Below are 19,972 nucleotides of genomic sequence, written 5' to 3' on the forward strand. Positions count from 1 at the left end.
CATTTTAAATGCAAAACCCCATTGAAGTCCACTATATGGAGAAACATCCCAGAATCTTTTTCTCAAAAACCTTCATTTCTTTTTGCCTAAAGAAATAAAGACATGAACATCCTGGATGACATTTTTTTTTTCTTTGGGGGTGAGTAATGTGTTTTCAAAATATATTCTGGAACTTAAGTGAACTACTCCTTTAATCATGAAACAGGATTCGTACTTTGAAGGGTTTTTTTAATGCTGTCTTTGATTATATATCCAAATTTGAGTTCATCGTCCCCGGACCTGATAATTTGGTGGTGGGTTTTTTATTTATTTTTTGTGTTGGTGTTGAGGGTTTTTTTGTGCTGTTTTGATTTGATATTGGTGTGTTTTTGTCCTATTTTTTTTGGATTTGTACATAGGCACATTGAAACATCGTTTTTTCTTTTTTTTTTTTTTGATTTTTTTTAATGTGATTTTTATATTCACATTGTCTGAACATAGCTTAAGTGCCTTGCTCAAGGCCATCAAACTTCCCACACTTAACATATAGTTCAACAGCAAATTCAAAGCAGTTTCGTGGTAATAGATGTTCATGTAGATCACCACAGCACAGCAGAAACTCACTATGCAGATCTTTAGGGCACTTACATTCACAGAAATTGATTTAGTCCAACATTCTCCACTGTACTGTATGTTAAGGCCATTGAGTTTGAACTAAAGAACTTTTCTTGAGAGATCAAGGAAATGTACCATACAGGAGCTACAGATATTTACTGGATCTAGAGTCCTATGTTAGAAACCAGAACCAAAGGTCTCTTTGTTGAGCTCTACTTGAAAAGTTTTATACATATACACAAATAAACACAAGAATTACAACCTTGTTGCAAACTACAGAACAAGAGCAATAGGCTAGAGGCTGTGAGCATGAGTAGGTACAAAGCAGTGAGGAAAGAGTGTGACTGGAGGTTCAGTTTTGGAGGAGAGTGGGCGTTTGGATGCTGCGGCTTAAGAAGTTTGTGCTGAGCTCTAGCTTTAAGAACTCGCCACCTAAGCCCTGCTCTGATTTATTTAGAAGTCGTGAGCAAAAATCTATGCTTCAAGCAAGAAGCAGTGCTTGGCCGATTTCCTCTTCCCTGAAGGCTTCCTTGGTCGTATTCAATGTAAATTGGAACCGCTGTTAAGCCTTTGTGGTTTCCTTTCTAAATTAAAGACCTTGTTCCAGAGACTTGTCCTCTAAACAGCCTTGTTTGCTGTTGTTTGTTTTGACAGACTGTCAGCTATGCATTTGATCTGTAATACCTCTACACTCTAAAAAAATGCTGGGTGCTGTTGTTTTTTTGGATAAAATATGGACAAACCCAGCAATTGGGTTATTTTCAACCAGCAGTTGGGTTGAATATTTAACCCAACCTTCTGTGCAGTAACCCAACTGCTGGGTCAATACAACACATTGCTGGGTTTGTCTATATTTTACCCAGTGCTGGGTTGTATTTAACCCAGCATTTTTTTAGAGTGTAGAGACTGAGATGAATTGACCTGGGTTGTCAAAACTGTTTCTGGGATGCCGGACCTGTGTGCCACAGCACACTTTCAATTCCGACCTCCTCTTCTCGCCCCTCAACGTGAGCCAAGCTGCAAAACAGTGCGGCATTTAAGGTATGTCAACTTCATTTTCTCGCCCCTCAACGTGAGCCAAGCTGCAAAACAGTGCGGCATTTAAGGTATGTCAACTTCAAAACATTAGTTTTAACAGTTACTGAGCTGGAACGAGGAGAGGATGGGAAATGGGTTTAGAGAAAATGAGTGTGTAATTTGATAAGATACAGAGAGAATGCACTTTTGACTTATTTGTGGTTCTAGCCAAAACGTCTTGTTTCTGAGGGGCACATTTCATATGCAAATAAAGCTCCCCTGAGAATGTTTCAGGGCCTTTGCAGCTAATCCCAGCAGAAATAATGAAGAATTTCAATCAGGGAGGATAATTTTGGACTGTGGTGGTACCATGGAACAGTCAGCACCATTGTTAAGATATGACAGCCTGGAACTTCATCCTGGTCCCTGTGATAGGTCTCCAATTGAATGGGAATTTCAAATGTTTAGATGCAATGAACCCCCAGTTTTGATAGTCCCCTTGAAAGGAAACCCTTCTTAAAAAGGCAAGTGCAGATATGTTTTATCATGTCTAGTACATTTATTTATCTATCATATTTTAATAATAATATTACCATTAATATTTGAGTTTTTTAAATGTAGTCATTATACACTACTATTCAAAAGTTTAAGGGTAAGATATTTTTAAAAAATAAATATCTACTTTTATTCAGCAAGGCTGCATTAAATTGTTCAAAAGTGACAGTGAAGACATTATGTTACAAAAGATTTCTATTTCAAATAAATGTTGAACTTTTATATTCATCAATGAATAAAAAAACATCACAAAAATATCACAAAATATCAAATTAATACTTGATTAAATTGATTAGAAGCGACAGTTAACAAATAATTTATATTTCAAATACATTATGTTCTAACTTTCTATTCATCAAAGAATCCTAATTTATTTTTTTTTTATTATGGTTTCCACAAAAATATCAAGCAGCACAACTGTTTTGAACATTGATAATAATAATAAAGTATCATAAAGACAGGAGTAATGGCTGCTGGAGTTTTGGCTTTTGATAATTGGGATTTGTTTCATTTTAATAAATTGCATTTTAAAATATAATAAATTGTAGTAATATTTCACAATACTTCTGAGATATTCACTTTGTTGAGCATAAGAGACATCAACAAAAATCAAACTTACCGACCTCAAAGATTTGAATGGTTTTGCAAATAAAACATGAATATTTTTATATTAATATTTTAATAATATTAATATTTACAGTGTTTTAGTTTATTTTTATTTTCATAATTTTTTGTCCAAAAAACATGGTACATTTGGACCATGGAAGAGAGGATCAGAGAGACATTCATAGCCGCAGTTTCAAGAGAAGGAAGAATGCAGGAATAGGACAAATACTCATACATAGCTGACCTTTAAGGTAATTCTGGCCCATTTGGCCAAAAGCGCATCATTACATGCCACAGCACTGATTTCTACTTGTCAATCCATCAGGGTGTCCACTGTTTTGACAGGCATCATGGCTGTCGCCACGGTGGTGGCAGGTAAGTAGTCATAATGGCATTGGTGCAGCGCGGCTAATGAGATCATGACACATGGACGCTAACAAGATTAGCGATTAGCACAGTACCTCACGCCAAGCAGAATATTTTTTTTCAGCCTTCAAATCAAATCTCTTCCCACCACCTGCTGTACATAATAATATGTGTCCATGGTGGTTTATGAAGCCGGTTTGTTTCATTATTTATTTAAACATTTTCAATGATTTGCAATTCACTGGCGAGGACTGAAATCTAAGGACTTTTTTTCAGCCCTCAGACTGAGGGAAATGTCAATTTGCATCTAAAATCATTATATGACAAAACCAGATTTCAGAAGAAATGATACGAGCGCACTAGAACAAATCTGAATAATAATGTAATTCTTATCAACTGAATGTGATTGTATCTTATATTTTTTCATCTTCAGAGGTAACTGTGTGAGCTCATTTCAATACAAAAGTGATTTTATGTCTTTCAGAAACTACAGAGCCAGCGGCGAATTAGAATGTAATCTAATTTACATAGACTTTATGTGTGCTTCTCTTGGCATGCAACTATAGACCTCATTCCTAGCACAATCTTTTGAGAAATCTAGTCTTTAAGCAGTGTTTTAACAAACCAAATAGCTAGTGAAGTCGATCTAGAATTAAGTTAGCTCTTATGTTGGCACTGTTGTTTTTATGTCATCAATAAAAACAAATACAAACTTGCTATAAGTTTCATGCGCAACACTGTCGTGGCAGCACGCAGACTCTCTTGCCTACTGCTTGCATTATGAACTGTACGCATAGCGCACTAGCCCGCTAACTCTGTGAGTGCAGTCACAAAATAAATGAATGTCAGCGCTTGAGATTGGATCACAGCAAGACATGAAGAGGCTGTTGAGAAGACGCCTCGGAGTGGGGGGTGGGATGTGGGAGTGAGAGGAAGTAATGAAGAGATATATTCCAGTAGTAAATTACTGACATGTTTGGCAGTGTGTTGTCACAGTACATTATGACACTGTTGGCACTTGTAGCCAGACTCACATCATGAAACACAATGGCTAGATGGGATTTGGACTGCTGACAACATGCTAACTAGCTGATTAAATTAACTAGCTGAATAAGCTGCGCAATACTTTAATTGTGTATCTGTTCATGCAGACCTGTTTTTCTCTCCTTTACTCTTTTGTATCAGTCTTTAAAATTCTTGTTGGGTTCTCTGCTGCTTCTGCCTGGAGGCTGAATCTATGCATGTTGATCCCCCCCACCCCCCTCTGTCTGTCTATTATCTATCTGCCTAACTATCTATCTATCTGTCTCTCCATCCATCCATCCATCCATCCATCTTTATAAGAAGTAGTCCTTTTCTTGATGTGTATCTTTGTCTAGTGACACTTTGGATCAGGGAACAAAATAAACCTCAATAAACCTCAATAAAAATTACTGATAATTAATAGAAAGTAAGGTAGTTCTTTGTAGTAGTTATGTTTGGGTGTGGGGTGGAGTTAAAAGATCTAAACTATGATCATGCAGAATAAGGCATTAATATGTGTTTAACACTAATAAACTGCCAATATGCAAATAAAATGCATGCTAATGAACAACTAGTAAATTCCTTAATCTAGTGTTACCATACACACACACACACAACACACCACACATCACACACACACACACACACACACACAGCACCACACACACACACACACACATACCACACATAGTATATATGATATTTGATATTGACACACACATTTTACTGGAAACATTATATATATATATATATATATATATATTATAATATATATGATATTATATAATAGTATTATATATATATATATATATATGTCTAGATAAAATAATATAATAATAAAATATAATAATAATAAGGACAATAAAAACAATACTCATAATAAATCATAATAAATAAAAATAATTTTAAACTTTAAATAAAATAATAATAAGGACAATAAAAACAATACTCATAATAAATCATAATAAATAAAAATAATTTTAAACTTTAAATTCTCAATTGATATTATTACCCTAAAAAAATCTAATATATTAATTTACTATCTATCTATCTATCTATCTATCTATCTATCTATCTATCTATCTATCTATCTATCTATCTATCTATCTATCTATCTATCTATCTATTTTATTATGTTTTGTCTTTTTTTTCATCAGAGGTATCATGTTCTCTCTTATTCACACGAGATCAGTGGTCCTGATGAGAAGCAGTCAGTCAGTGTGTCACTCAGACACTGATGGATCACCAGAGTGAGCGTGAGAGAGAGAGAGCATTCGCATCACACGCATTCCAGAAGAGCTTCAAAAAAAGCAATGCATGCGCAGTATCTCATATCACAGTGTCAGATTATTCACATATCTTCCTGCTCTGTGCTAGAATGAAGTAAATTCTCCTCATTCAAAGTTAAGATTATGCAAAAACAAAACAGCAAATGAGAGTTGAGGGGTGGAGGGGAGGTGAGAGAGAAACAGGAAGAGAGCGAAAAGGTTAATGTGCACGCATACATGAGTACATTAATACTTAACGCACAATGAGTGCAGGTTGTGGCGGCTCACGCACGCGGAGAAAAGGAGGTGTTAAGGGGACCGGCGGTAAACGGGCAGAGGGAACTTTATGTTAATTGCATTTCCAAATACTAGGAAGCACATTAACACAGCAAGAAGGGGTTAACAATAAACTGACTAATTACCGGAGGGACAGAAAGGGAGGGAGGGGTTTGCAAAGAGAGGGACAAACAAATAAAGCAATAAACAAGGAAATGCCGGCAGATTCAATTACATAACATGTACTAGGAAGTTACAGGCACAGATAAATAAGCAGGATTTTCTCTTACCTTTGATTGTGTGAGTGTGAAATACTCCCTCATAAACAAGTGAATTCCAAAGCACAGGGGTCTGCACTAACAGGTGGTGCAAGAGAAAGAGATAGAGGAAGGGAAAGAGAGAGAGAGAGAGAGAGAGAAGAGGAGGGGGAGGGAGAGGGAGAGACAGAGAGGGAGAGAGAGTGAGGAGGAGGAGGACAAGAGCCCGAGAGGAGTGAGTGTGTAGCATAACATCAGAGAATCTATAGGATTACATATGCAGAACTGTGAAGAAGAGGAGGAGGATGAAGGATTTGGGAGAGAGGGAGGGAAGGATGGATGGATGGGAGGAGGAGAAATTTGTAAGAATGCGCCATGGCAGGAGAAACAGTGGGATGGATGGAACGGGAAAGATGAAGTGTGTTTGGACTGAGCCACATGTGCTACAATTTCACTTGCACGATGGCTAATTCCGTTTCCTGTGGGCATGTTTTCTGTTTGTTGTTGTAGTCTCTCTCTCTCTCTCTCTCTCTTTCTCTCTCTCTCTCTCTCTTTCTCTCTCTGTCATACTTTGAAGTGTGTTTGTGATATTAGTTAAGTCTACATGCATTAATCTCTGCTGTCAACATTAATAAGCAGGGCTTTTTATTACTGAGTGTATAAAGGATTAGAATTACTATAAAGAGATAGTTCACCCTAAAAAAAATACATTTTGTCATCATTTACTCACTCTTATGTCATTCCAAACCTGTATGGCTTTGTGGAAAGATGTTTTTTGTCATATAATGAAAGTCAGTAGAGTGAAAAACAACACTGCACTGCACTGCAAAAAAAAAATAAAAAAACTACTTACTAGTATTTTTGTCTTGTTTAATATTACAAATATCTAAAAATTCTTAAAGATACATTTACTTGAGAAGAAAAATGACATCATATTTATAAGTGTTATTTTCTGAGAGAAAAAAAATGCACAATCCAATAGTATATTTAACAGTATTTTACTGTAAAGTTGCAAGAGTAGAGGAACTTACCGTTAACTTGTTAACATGTTTTTACTGTAGAATTTTTATAGTCTATTGCAGTTAAAATTACAATTGCTTGTATAGTCTTGATTTAAGAATATTTCGATTTTTGAACTCGAAGGAAGATGCAAGCACTCAGTATAAAAAAAATATTTTTTTGCAGTGTGGACCCTATTGACATTCATTGTATGGACAAAACAAAATATCACTTTGTGGGGATATGTTTTGTGTTCCACACATAAGTGATTTAGTTGTACAGTTTTAGAACGACACGAGGATGAGTAAATGATGGCAGAATTCTCATTTTTAGATGAACCATCCCTAGATTCGCTAAGAGGACTCTAAGTCCTTTATATAGTCACTGATAAAGAAGCCCTGCTTATTAATGTTGACAGTGAAAATTAATGCACGTAGACTAAAATAATACTGCAAACACACTGCACAATACGACAGAGAGGAAGTTATCTGAAACTATCCCTTTATCTCTATTTATAAGTACTGTTTCTATACAGTATAAGTGATTTGCGTGTATTTCTGTATGCTAGTGTGTGTGTATGCGTGTTGTGTTTCTCTGGTCTTAGCTGCTGTCCGTGCAGTTACACGTGCCAAGGGCAGCATCTGTCTCTCTCCTTCCATATAATTTCCTCTAATGATGCCTAATGATACATGCGTGAGAACACACACTCCTACACACACAATACAATATCAGAACACACTTATTCCGTCTTAACTCTCTGTCTAACTCTCTGGCTCTAGTCTGGGGGTAAAAGAGGGTCTGTAGCATGAGCAGTCCTTCATTTGTGCGTTTTTCCTCATTAAAAATCTCTCTTGGCTTGATCCCTTTTCTTTCTTCTATGCATTCCACCCCTTTCTCTTCCCACTCACTCCCACTCCTCTGTCTCCCCCCTATTCTTTCCATCTCCTCCCAAAGGATTTTTGTGTCTTCCTCTGGCACGCTTAAATATATGCGATTGAGATAGAGGAAAAGAGAATATTTTTGTGCGTTGTGATCCTTCTCTTTCTTTTGTATCACCTTGGCTCATCCGCCTCTTTGGCAGGTGTGTGGCATATAATATTGGCTGCTTGTGAAATTGCTCGTGTTGTGCCCCTCTCTTAATACAACTCTTTTTAAGATGCTATCACGCTGATCAGAGAGGCTCTGCGGCCCAGATGTAATGAAAGCCGAGCGGATAGTACATGGAAAAGAAAGCCTCCTGCTACTGCGCAGGCCTGCCGTCCCAATTAACTAGCCTCATGTTACCGATCAGCCATGCAGCCTCAGTATGTGCTCTTTTTAACTGAGAACGCACTGCTGTTAACATACTCGGATCAATGTCTATTTGAACTGCTCTAATTAGGTTCTATTCATTTATTGTAAGCTGTAGAGGTCAAGTGGTAGTGTTGCAGCAGCACTTGATCAGAAAAGGCATGGGGTAGTTTCTCATTGTGGAGAACTAGAGTTGCTATTAAGAAGAATTCAACAGGTGGTGTTCAAAAGCCGGTGACGTTGATTGCATGGGTTTTGTTGCGCTGGTCATGACTCATATTTCATAACTTGCAGCGTGCGGATATTACATGATCGCTATCACAGGATAGACCTTATCTGTCAATGTCATCATTAAAACTGGCAAAAAATATTAAGCATTATGTTGTTGCTTCTTTATGGCTGTTGTGACGTGGTTGAATTTTGGTGATATATATATTTCTTAAATATATACAGTGCTGCTTGAAAGTTTGTAAACCCTTTAGAATTGTCTATATTTCTGCATAAATATAACCCTCAGATATAATCATCAGATTTTCATGCAAGTCCTGAAAGTTGACAAAGAGAACCCAAATCAAACAAATGAGATGAAAATATATACTTTGTCATTTATTTATTCAGGAAAATGATCCAATATTACATATCTGTGAGTGGCAAAAGTATGTGAATCTCTAGTAATAGCTGTTAATTTGAAAGTGAAATCAAAGTCCATCTGTTCAGTAATCAGTGAGATGACTATCAGGTGTCAGTGTGTGTCCTGTTTTATTTAAAGAACAGGGATCTATCAAATTTGGTCATGTTTATCGAAGTGTATCATGCCACAAACAAAGGAGATCTCTGAGGACCTCAGAAAAAGAGTTCATGTTGTTCATCAGGCTAGAAAAGGTTACAAAGCCATCTCTAAAGAGTTTGGACTGCACCAATCCACGGTCAGACAGATTGTGTACAAATGGAGGAAATTCAAGACCATTGTTACCCTCACCAGGAGTTCTCCACCAACAAAGATCACTCTAAAAGCAAGACGTGTAAAAGTCCACTAGGTTTCAAAGAACTGCAGGCTAACTTCTAAGCAGCTAAAGGCCTTTCTCACATTGACTAATGTTAATGAGCCCATCATCAGGAGAACACTGAACAACCATGGTGTGCACAGCAGAGTCACAAGAAGAAAGCCACTGCTCTCCAAAAAGAACATCGCTGCCCGTCTGCAGCTTGATAAAGATCATGTGGACAAGCAAGAGGAATACTGGAGAACTGTTTTGTGGATGGATGAGACCAAGAGACAACATTTTGGTTTAAATGAGCAGCATTATGTTTGGAGAAAGAAAATGGGTCAAGCAAAACACTGCAATTCTACAGACATAAGCTAAACTTTATCCCATCTGTGAAACATCCCAGCGAGGGTGGTAGTATCAAAAACCCAGCCCATGTTCCTGGGCATGTTTTGCTCGCATCTGGTCCAGGATGACTGCCTACAAAAATCATTGCACGGCGCCAACTTACCTAAACTCAATTCTGAATCTTATGCACCTCCAAAGTTTGCGCTCTGCAAGTGAAAATGTCCCAAAGAGGACATCTGTCCAAGAACTGAATCTCAAGAGAAAATGGATCATGCAGCAAAACAATGACCCCAAGCACACAAGTTGTTCTATGTCCACCCAAAAAAAAAAAAGAATGGTGTTAAACTACACTAAACTGAGACTGTGTCAAGCAAAAGCTGTATAATGTTTTTCGGAATGACTGTCCTCATTTGTAAGTCCAAATTCTGGCTAATGTTTTGGAATGACTGAGTCAAATTAGGACCTGAAGCAAGCAGTTCATAGGCGGAAACCCACCAACATCACAGAGCTGAAGTGGTTCTGTACTGAGGAATGGGCTAAAACTCCTACAAGCCGTTGTGTAGGACTGATCAGCAGTTACAAGAAACGTTACTTGCAGTTATTGCTGCAAAAGGGGGTCACACCAGATACTGATAGCAAAGATTCACATACTTTCTCACTCACAAATATTTAACACCAGATCATTTTTCTCAATAAATAAATGACAAAGTATATATTTTTGTCTCCTTTCAGGATTTGTGTGAAAATCTAATTATGTTTTGGGTCATATTTATGCGGCAAATTCTAAAGGGTTCACAAACTTTCAAGCAGCACTGTACATGCATGTTTGTATAGAAATATATCATGGCTGAGAAGAACGGAGCACTCTATATTACAAATATAGCACTCTATCTCTACACAAATCAGGGATCACTTTAGTTCACTTTAAGGGAATATTATATCAAAGCTTGAGACGTTTGATATAAAAAAAAAACATTTACAGACATTTAAACAAAATGTTAACATACTGTCTAGTTTGAGGAGACAAATGAACTGGAAATAAATTTACTGCACAAAGAATTTCTGTGATAATTTAGCGCCTCATCCTTTCAAATCGAAATGAGTTTTCTGTGTGAGCTCTCAAGTGCAACTGATTTCATAACACTTCAATTTAAATTTGTCTTTGTTTCAAAACAAAAAAGAAGACTCACATACACTCGATACATTAGGTTTGATTTTCTTCACGGTTTTCTTTTGAATGAGAACGTGACTGAATGAAATTAAAAGAGGAGTCAACTTAAGCTTTCAGTGGTGCACAGAAGAAAACAAAGAAAGGACAGAAGAGAGATATAGTGGAGAGCCGCTGTTTCTTTTGAGTGACAGTGACATTGACACTAACAGACATCAAAGCGATGATGTCATGTCCCCTAAACTTGACCTGGCTGTTACCATGGTAATAAGTGGCGGCACAACATTACCAATTGTTACAGAAGTGCACTAGAATACATGCCGTTCACTTCACTTTCTCACGTTTCTCTTTTAATCAAACAAAACTCAAGTTGAGAGTTAATTGGACTCTGTATCTGAATTCCTGTCCTGTCAGATAGCAGAGGAGAGAAAAGAAAAGCATCTTCAAACAGGGATGCGTTAGATCAAGGGAGGATGGGGGTTGGTATTGATGTGTGTGTTTGTGTGTGGGGTGGTAGAAGGAGAAGCAAGGAGGGTCTAAGTCCTTTGCACATTAATGTGTATGAAATTAAAACTGGATTGTTATCCTCTCAATTAATTAAAGCCCATTAGAGACTAATAGGGCTGAGTCTCATTCATTCAGCCTAGCACTGTTAACCGGCTGCTTACTGAGCAGAAAGAAAACAAGTTACAGGTTATGATGGAGAGAGAAAGAAATTGATGGATAATTGGTTTGGTACAAATAACGTTTGAGAAAGAGCACCAGGAGAAGAGAAGTAAGGTATGGGAAGACCAGAGCCAGAAGGTGAACAGAAAACAGCAAGCAGATTGGAATGACTAAGTGGCATTAAAGCATTAAAAAAATAAACACATATTACTTGTGCGTGTTTTTTTCAATATCAGGGTTGACTGAATACATTAGCATGAGCTACAGTCTGTGTAGTTCAGTACAGTTTAGTGTCTAAAAGTATTATAAAATCAAAAGATGACATATGCGTGTATAAGAATAAAATGATGTGTATAAATATGTATGAAAAACAATATGCAAATGATATATAGAGAATTTTTTAAATCATATTTTGAATCAAATATATATTTATGAAAAATGGAATATCAAAATTACATATTTTTTAATAATTTCTCATACACAAGAAACATATAAATATAGCCTATAGGCTATCTATGTGTATAATTTGTCAAGCGATTAGATTGTTTTTAATCTAATTACTAACATGATGTGCCGATTAATTAAATTAATCGCAAATTCATAACACATCCGTTTGGGATGAGACCTTACCCCAAAATAATTTAATTAATTGTTGTGTAAAATGAGAAAAACATTTCAAAGAAGAGAAAATAAGTTATTTCAACCTAGAAATTATTTTTTTTTTTTTTTTATTAGAAGAGAAAACATACAGTGCTGTTGCACTAGAGGCATCCCAAGTTTGAATCCTGACTCAAGAACCTTTCCTGATCCCGCCCCCCTCTTTCTCTTTCTCTCTCTCCCACTTCGCTTCCTGTCAGCTCTGATCTGTCCTATCCTATCACAATAAAGGTGAAAATGCCAATATACATATATATATATATATATATATATATATATATATATATATATATATATATATATATATATATATGTTACTAAAACCGCCAGTAGGTGGCAGTAATTCATTCAGTCATTTATTCAATTCTAATCGATTCTGATTCATTCAGAAATTAAGCAAATTAATCTTTATTTATGGTTCACTAAATCACTCGATTCATTCAAAAATGCGAATTCATTCTGTAACGAAACACCGCTGTATGTTATTTAGAGACACAAAAACAGAATATTAAATCTAAAACGTAGCACACTTTTACATAAAATCAAAATCACATTTGCAATTGTGCAGATATTTGGTAAAACAGCTCTTTTCTACAATGTATGTAGAGGCTAATAGAAAAAGGTGCTGAGACCCCCTGAAGAGCAGACACACTCTTTCACATGTCAGTCACATACACACACATATAAAGGAAGACTAACAGGCATGACCATATACTGAGAAATATGGTGACAGGCACATTAGCACATTGACCGTGTGTGCAGATAGTGAGAGATCAAGTGTGCTATGTCTAAACGCACTCTTATACACACAGGTGTTGACCCAAGTGGTCTCATGCATGATTGCTTACACATACACTCTCACACCAGTTGACAGTCACGCGGTCTCCACTGCACATTCTTACTGCAACAGCAGGGGCCTGCCAGATGTTCAAACCAAAGAGGCATTCATACAAATGCACGAACAAGCACACAAGCACACACTTACGCACCTGCATGTCTGACATACGGATCAGAGTTTCTGACTCTATGCACACTCTTTGCACCCATCCGTCTTCACTTACACACACACACATACACACACATGCACCATGAGGAGAGGTAGACTATGGTATCTGTGGTCTCTTTTGGAATTTCCAAAGACTTGTTGCTAGGCAACAAGAGGAGCTTCTCTACCCGTAGTTATACGATGGAGGGAAATGGATTGAGAGATGAAGGGGGTGAACACAATACTTTAAATGTAATTTTAAAACTACTCCACAAAGTTATTGATACTCTCTTACATCTGCATCTATTTTTAATACACTTTGTCTATTTTAATTCACCCATTTGCCATTTGGAAATGAAGTCCAGTGCTGAAAGTAATAATTCATCCAAAAATGAAAATTTTAAATTTTCATTACATTTACTCACTTTATTTATTTCTACATTCATGATGTAGGTGAGTTTAATTCAATTGAATGGCATGAGGTAGTCAATTTTCAGTGAATTTTCATTTTTGGGTGGATTATTCCTTAAAGAAAAGCTACAGTGATGAGTACCTCACGTGGATTATTTCAACAATATACTTTTTTGGAAACATTCTTATATATGTGGATTCACAAACCAAGACTGAGTTGCATGTTAACATTTCTGCATGAAAATGTCTAACCTTATGTACTTGTTTGTTCAGGTGATTATGGGAAAGGAAGAAAAAGCGGATTGCGCTGCTGCAGCGTGTCTGTGGGAGAATGACATAAATGGATTATCTTGTGTTTTGGTACAAGCAAAGTGCAAGGGGGAGGTGTAGAGGAAACAATTTCTGTCCTTCCAGTGTATGTGTATATAGCAAGATGAATATGAAGTTGTATAACTGCTCTTAAATATGAGTATAATTTCCATCCCTCTCAAACGTATATTTTTGTATGTATATTTCAGACCGTTTTGCATATTGTCTTAGTGAATATTATTTGCTTAGTGCTACTACCTCAAATGTATAATTTTATTGTGAAATACAAGATATTCCAACATTTCAATATGTTGCATAATAATCTTGCATTGTTTGCTTATTGTTGGTCAGTGATCTGTTTTTGTTTTTTTGGTTGCTTATATCCTACAGTCAAACTCTCTGAGCCTTTATGGTGATATAATGCAACACACGTTTGGAAAGAGAAAAGGAGTTCAAATCTGATCAGCCTACAGATTCCTGTGACCTGCTGACTGATTAAGTTTTAATCTAATGCTTTGCTTCTGTGTGCATTTCTCTACATGTTAAATTAGCCTAATATAGGTCTTTCAACATTTATGGACTCCATTTAACTCATACATAATAACTCACCATAAGCATAACTTCTTTTTTTTTTTAATTTTATTTTAGTTTAGTTTTTTTTTTAGTTTTTGTTTATTAGTTGCTGTTATTTGGTGTTGTTGTTGCCGGATTTCATCCTGTGAGTATGAGTTAATTTAATTGTTCTTTTGAGTGTCCAAATGACCAAATACTAGACTTGATATGAAGAATATTGTTTATGAAATATGTTGTGAAGTACAGTATATGTACTGCAAAAAGCTCACAATCTCTGCATTAAAAAAGTGTGCCGGTGTAGTGGTTGCATTTGTTTATTCCACTTCTTGCTGCTGTTGAAAAGGCTACTAATAACGACAGTCATATTTGCTTTGAACTGCTCCCTGCGCATGCTTTTCAAAATGCTCTTAAATGAGATACTTGGCGTTTCTGGATAATCCTCTGTGTAAAATTCATTTCCACGTCTCATATTCAGCTCCACATCTCTTTACTGTTTCACTACTGCCCTCTTTCTTGTGATGAGATATTGCTCTGTGAGGGTTTTATCTTGCTGTGACAGATCGTTTTCACCGAGATTGTGACTTTAATGTCAAACACATGACAGACTAAATGTGACCCTGGAGCACAAAAGCAGTCAGAAGTAACACTGGTGTATTTGTAGCAATAGCCAACAATACATTGTATGGGTCAAAATTATTGATTTTTCTTTTATGCCAAAAATCATTAGGATATTTTGATTAGTAATATGCATTGCTAATTTTTTATTTATTTATTTTTGTAGATTTTCTCAATGTTTATATTTTTTTGCACCCTCAGATTCCAGATTTTCAAATAGTTGTATCTCAGCCAAATATATCATAACAAACCACCAATACATCCAAACTATAAATCAATTTATATATAAAAACAATACATTAATGGAAAGCTTATTTTTATTTATATGTATAAATCTCAATTTTAAAAAACTGACCCTTATGGCTGGTTTTGTGGTCCAGGGTCACAAATGGATTTAGCAGTAAACTGGGTCATTTGGAGCACTTCGTACCGCTTTGAAATGCACTTTGATGCACTAAATTCTCTAGGAGGTATGGGATTATAATCTGAACATTTCATAAATCTGCCTCTCATGGGGTGCACTTTTGTTATTGTGCATCAATCAGAAAACAAGTTGATTTAGTTAACAGTGTAAATGTTTAAATCCCACAGCATGCCACATACAATAACTAGCCTGTGGTAATAAGTATTTTTACATTTTTAAAGAAACTTTGTTTTAATCATTTGATAAATGTGGTTCATGTAATGTTTATTGATGAAAATTGCTATAAAAATAGGGATATGATGTAATGTTGTATTTGATGTAATGTTTTTGTATTTAAAACTAGGCCTAGGCTATATATATATATATATATAAATATATTTTTGTATTTAAAACAATGTTTTTGTATTTAAAACTAGGCCTAGGCTATATATATATATATATATAAATATATATAAAAACCTTATTTGACTGAAATCGTCAATGAAGGATGTCAAAGAAATCTCAGGTCAAATTTTGATTCTAAAAAAAAGTGGTCTTTATTAAAAGGAGAACATTTAAAATGTCATACCAAAACACCAAACATGGTCAAAGCTTCCGTTTAAAACGTACATTCAACATCACAAGCATATCGGTTCCTCTGAACAGGTGCTGGTTCTGCAGGGCCACCACAACCTACACAAGGGCGGTGTGTCTGACAAAACTGCGCTTCAGGAGCCAGTCTGGCCCGCTCCTCTCGTCCCGAGGCGCATCCCGCTGCAGCTCCGCGCCCGTTTCCCGCAGAGACACCTGTGGTCGGTTGCCAGTAATAGCCGTCCGATTCAATCTACAGGACAAACATTGTTCAACTAACATGTTTTTTTGTTTTCTTCTCAGTGTTAATCTATAGTAGGCTAGTCGACATTTGGAGTGGATCAAACCCTTTCATCAGAGTTGTCCTAAAACCAAAACAATACAGACAACTTTTTTCGATCCACTTCAAATGTTGACTGCTGTAGAAAGATAAGGTGTTTTACACACCTCTTCTGTGTCACTCTTTGGACTTTTTCTCAGAATTCTGGAGCTTCTCCACTATTTTGCGCTCGTGTCCCGCAGGGTTGTGTTTGTTCGTGTTACAGCTCGCCTCCTTCTTCGTCCTGCCCTTGCGACTAGCGCACTCTGTAGTCAACACACACACACACACACACACACACACAAAAGTCAGTGGGCTAACTAGACATTATGAAGAACGCCGATAATGAACGAAAGCTCTTTAAAAAAATAATTCGTGTTGCCAGATCCACCACAAAAAAAAAAAAAAAAAAAAAAAAAAAAAAAAATTCATGGCAACACTGTAGCTACACAACTCTCAAAAATACTTACCTTTTTAACAACATTTTATAGAGTAGCCTAACAATAATAATAATAACAATAATAAAGTGTTTTAAAACTTACCGGTATAACGGTCTGTTAAGTTATAATATTCATATTCATCGTAGTAGCGGTCCTCAAAAGTGGTCGGCTCGATGTTTTTCACGTCGACGTGGTTGCTCATTTTATCAGCGATTCGCGAAACTTCTGGAGTAACAGCGGATAAACACAAGCAGAAGTTGTGATAAAAAAATATGCGATGTTCAGTTATAGATGTGTTCCTAAAAGTCCTCTTTCTTGTCCTCGGTTCAGCGTTTTTGACAAGCCTGCAAGTTGGCTTCTTTTAAAGTCGTGGCTCCGCCTGTGGTTCCTCAGCTCCCCGCCTCTGCATGGGTCAACACGACCAGCAAAGTTGCATCAGATGTGAGTTCATGTTTAATCAGCAGACCTCACCCACTGCCAGACAGGATGTCCTTCAGAGCAGATGACAGTGTTTTTGTTTTGACACACTTTTGTTTCATATTTTCACTTGATATGGATCTCAAAACTTAAGCCTAACTGTCTGTTCATGCTGTTCTTTTTTCATTTCAGGAAGACATGTCAAGTCTAATATTTCTGTTTTCATTAGCTATAACTCTCTTTCTCCCTTATATCTGATAAAGATTAGATTAATTTAGTTAATGTTTGTCTCGCTCTTATTTACACCTGACCTAGAGTTGAGACTTTTCTCGTCCCTCGGGGGACTGTGACCCACTAACCTCACCTATATGAAAGAAAATGTTGTCGTTAGGGAGTGCGAGACTGATTTCAATAGCCTTGTGTGTGAATGTCTGTTTTCAGACTAAAAGGTTTGCTTATTGACTGTTGAAGGTCTACTCCAGATGATTAGTTTGTCAAAACAGGGTACTGTATTATAGAATTTGACCAACTATTATAGGAAATTGTCTTTGAATTGCACCTGCTGGGAAAACTAGCAGAAGAAATGCCTTTTGTTTTTATTGTATAGTGTGAGTTTGGCTACATTCACAATGTCTCATCCTTTCTAATTCAGTTTATTGTGTGTGTCAGTGCTGCTTGCGCGCCTAATAGCTGTACAAACTCACTGAATGTGTGTGTAATCAAGCAAAATGCACTATGGTGGCTACTGTCATCAGCGCTGAGGATCATACGATGCAATCTGCCACAACTGGCAAAATCCACATCCTCCGCTGGCACAGCAAAGCCCAATCCATCATTCAAGATTCACTGCAGTCCGGCCACAAGCTGTTTTGTTCCTTGCTGTCGGGCAGTCATTATTGCACCATCAAAGCAAAGACTAGCAGATGAAAGCTTCCACCCTATTCGCATGTTCATAGAATAAATAACATTTTTATAGGACATGTTCACAGTTAACCTGGTTGAGATGATCTCTTCTCTTTACCTGTATTTTACGTTGGTTTAATTTGAGCTCCTGAACATGAGTAATTACCCTTTGTGTTTTGTTGTTGTTGTTGTTGTTGTTGTTGTTTTTTAATAAATGTTAATTTTGTATATGTATCAATGCATGGGTGGGTGTATATGTATTTGATATATATATGTATATACATATTTTCTTTGGTCTTGTGATGTTTTGTTGTTCTTTTTGTTTAATAAACATTTGATCACAAAAAAGGGCATGTTCAGGATTTTCTGCCCTGTTAGTCCCTGCTGATGCCATATACAAGATTCTGAAGGCAAAAAGCACCCCCCCCCACTGATAGCCATTCAAAAGTAATTAATACTTAAAAATTAAATTTTCTATTCATCAAAGAATTGTGAATAATGGATGATGAAAATTCTGTTTAGGAATAGATTGCATTTATAAATACATTAAAATCTGAAATCAGTTATTTTAGATTGTAATGATATTTCACAATAACTGTAAAACAATTCTAGTTTTTGATCAAATAAATGCAGTCGTAAACAGCAATTTACCCAAATTCACCTGTATATTTTACAAGACTGATTATTTTAGTCTTTCTGCTTCAAAATGTTTAATTCGGTGTGTTATTTGCTGTTTCTTTGTAATCATTACAAATTACTAGCAATTTCTAAAGAAAATTGTTTCAAATCCTACCCCATTTTTTACCATGCTATATATTTTTATATTCTCTCTTGTCTATTATTAAGCAGTGTATGTATAATGTATTTGTTGTTTTACTTTTTTCCCCAGCATGCTCTCATTTCTCACTCCATTGTACAAGTACATATGGCCATAAAGTTCTCTACTCATTACAAGGGAATTTGGCAGAGGTCTGTGTGATGACTGCTGTGGATATTTTTAGGTGATGTAGTTTACAGTAAGACTGCTGTGGTTCTGTGCTGTTGTAATGACAGAGTAAGAGCGCAAGAGATTCAGTTTTTCTACTGCACTCAAATGTTCCACGACATAGTCTTGTGTACATGAACGCATGAGCTACGTGAGAAATGAGGGAGGTTTTATTTCTTCTTCCAGAGCCGTAAACAATCCTGAGGTAGTACATGAGTAGAACACACTGTACTGCAGTGTTTTTTCCCCCTCTTTTTATCTGTGGCTCTCTAACCATAGTGCTCTAGTTCTTAATCTGAGTTGATTCTATGTTTTCTCAAATAAAACAAAACCTTTCTTCTCCTTAATCTCTTTAATTCTATGCTCTGTTTTGGTACAAATTCTTCTCTTTTCCTTTCCTGCTTTAGTCTTGACTGTTTGCCTTGGCTCTCAAACTGATATCATGTGAGAGTGAGGTGTTCTGTACAGTAAATATTTACAAAGTAATTGGCTGAGCCAACATGCATTCAGCTATGAAAACATAACAAATCTCTTTGCTTTTCACCATCCTTCTTGCCCAGATCAGGATTTCTTTGCTAGATAAACCATATCTTATCGCCGTCTGTTTTGCTTTTCGCCATGCTCACCAGTGTCTCTGTTGAAAATTAACTCCATATTATCTTATCTTTCACAGCCTTTGGACACAGTAGAGTTCAGGTCAGATATATGAGGGCTTATTACTGTCTGAATGATATACTGTCTCTTTTATTTCATCTTTGACATTTGCCCCCCCCCCCCCCATTCCATGGTCTCTTTATGTGCCATGCATTTAAATGTATGCCCTTTTGCTTTCACTATATCATGATAGTACTTTATCAAAGTAAAGATATTAAAACACAAATAGCACCAGCTAAGCAAAAAAACAAAGAATTTTAACCCTCCACAAAACCAGTATACACATAAAGG

General features: G+C 36.3%; 1 protein-coding gene across 1 annotated transcript; it reads right to left on the minus strand.

Moving 5' to 3' along the window:
- Positions 1–15,904: 15,904 nt before the first annotated feature.
- On the minus strand, positions 15,905–17,074 carry LOC109055847 (nuclear protein 1-like). The gene is made up of 3 exons (XM_019073027.2): positions 16,825–17,074; positions 16,411–16,548; positions 15,905–16,216 (listed from the first exon to the last, which is right to left on the minus strand). The coding sequence occupies exons 1-2, from the start codon at positions 16,922–16,924 to the stop codon at positions 16,421–16,423; spliced, it is 228 nt and encodes a 75-aa protein (XP_018928572.1). The 5' UTR covers positions 16,925–17,074; the 3' UTR covers positions 15,905–16,216; positions 16,411–16,420.
- Between the last annotated feature and the right edge of the window lie 2,898 nt (positions 17,075–19,972).

Source organism: Cyprinus carpio, chromosome B3 (assembly GCF_018340385.1).
Source record: "Cyprinus carpio isolate SPL01 chromosome B3, ASM1834038v1, whole genome shotgun sequence".
Lineage (NCBI taxonomy): Eukaryota > Metazoa > Chordata > Actinopteri > Cypriniformes > Cyprinidae > Cyprinus > Cyprinus carpio.

Excerpts from the sequence above, each read along its gene's own strand:
- LOC109055847 (XM_019073027.2), bottom strand. The coding sequence starts at position 16,924 with ATGAGCAACCACGTCGACGTGAAAAACATCGAGCCGACCACTTTTGAG. Across the intron at positions 16,549-16,824 it reads CTTAACAGACCGTTATACCG|AGTGCGCTAGTCGCAAGGGC; the intron begins GTAAGTTTTAAA and ends TGTTGACTACAG.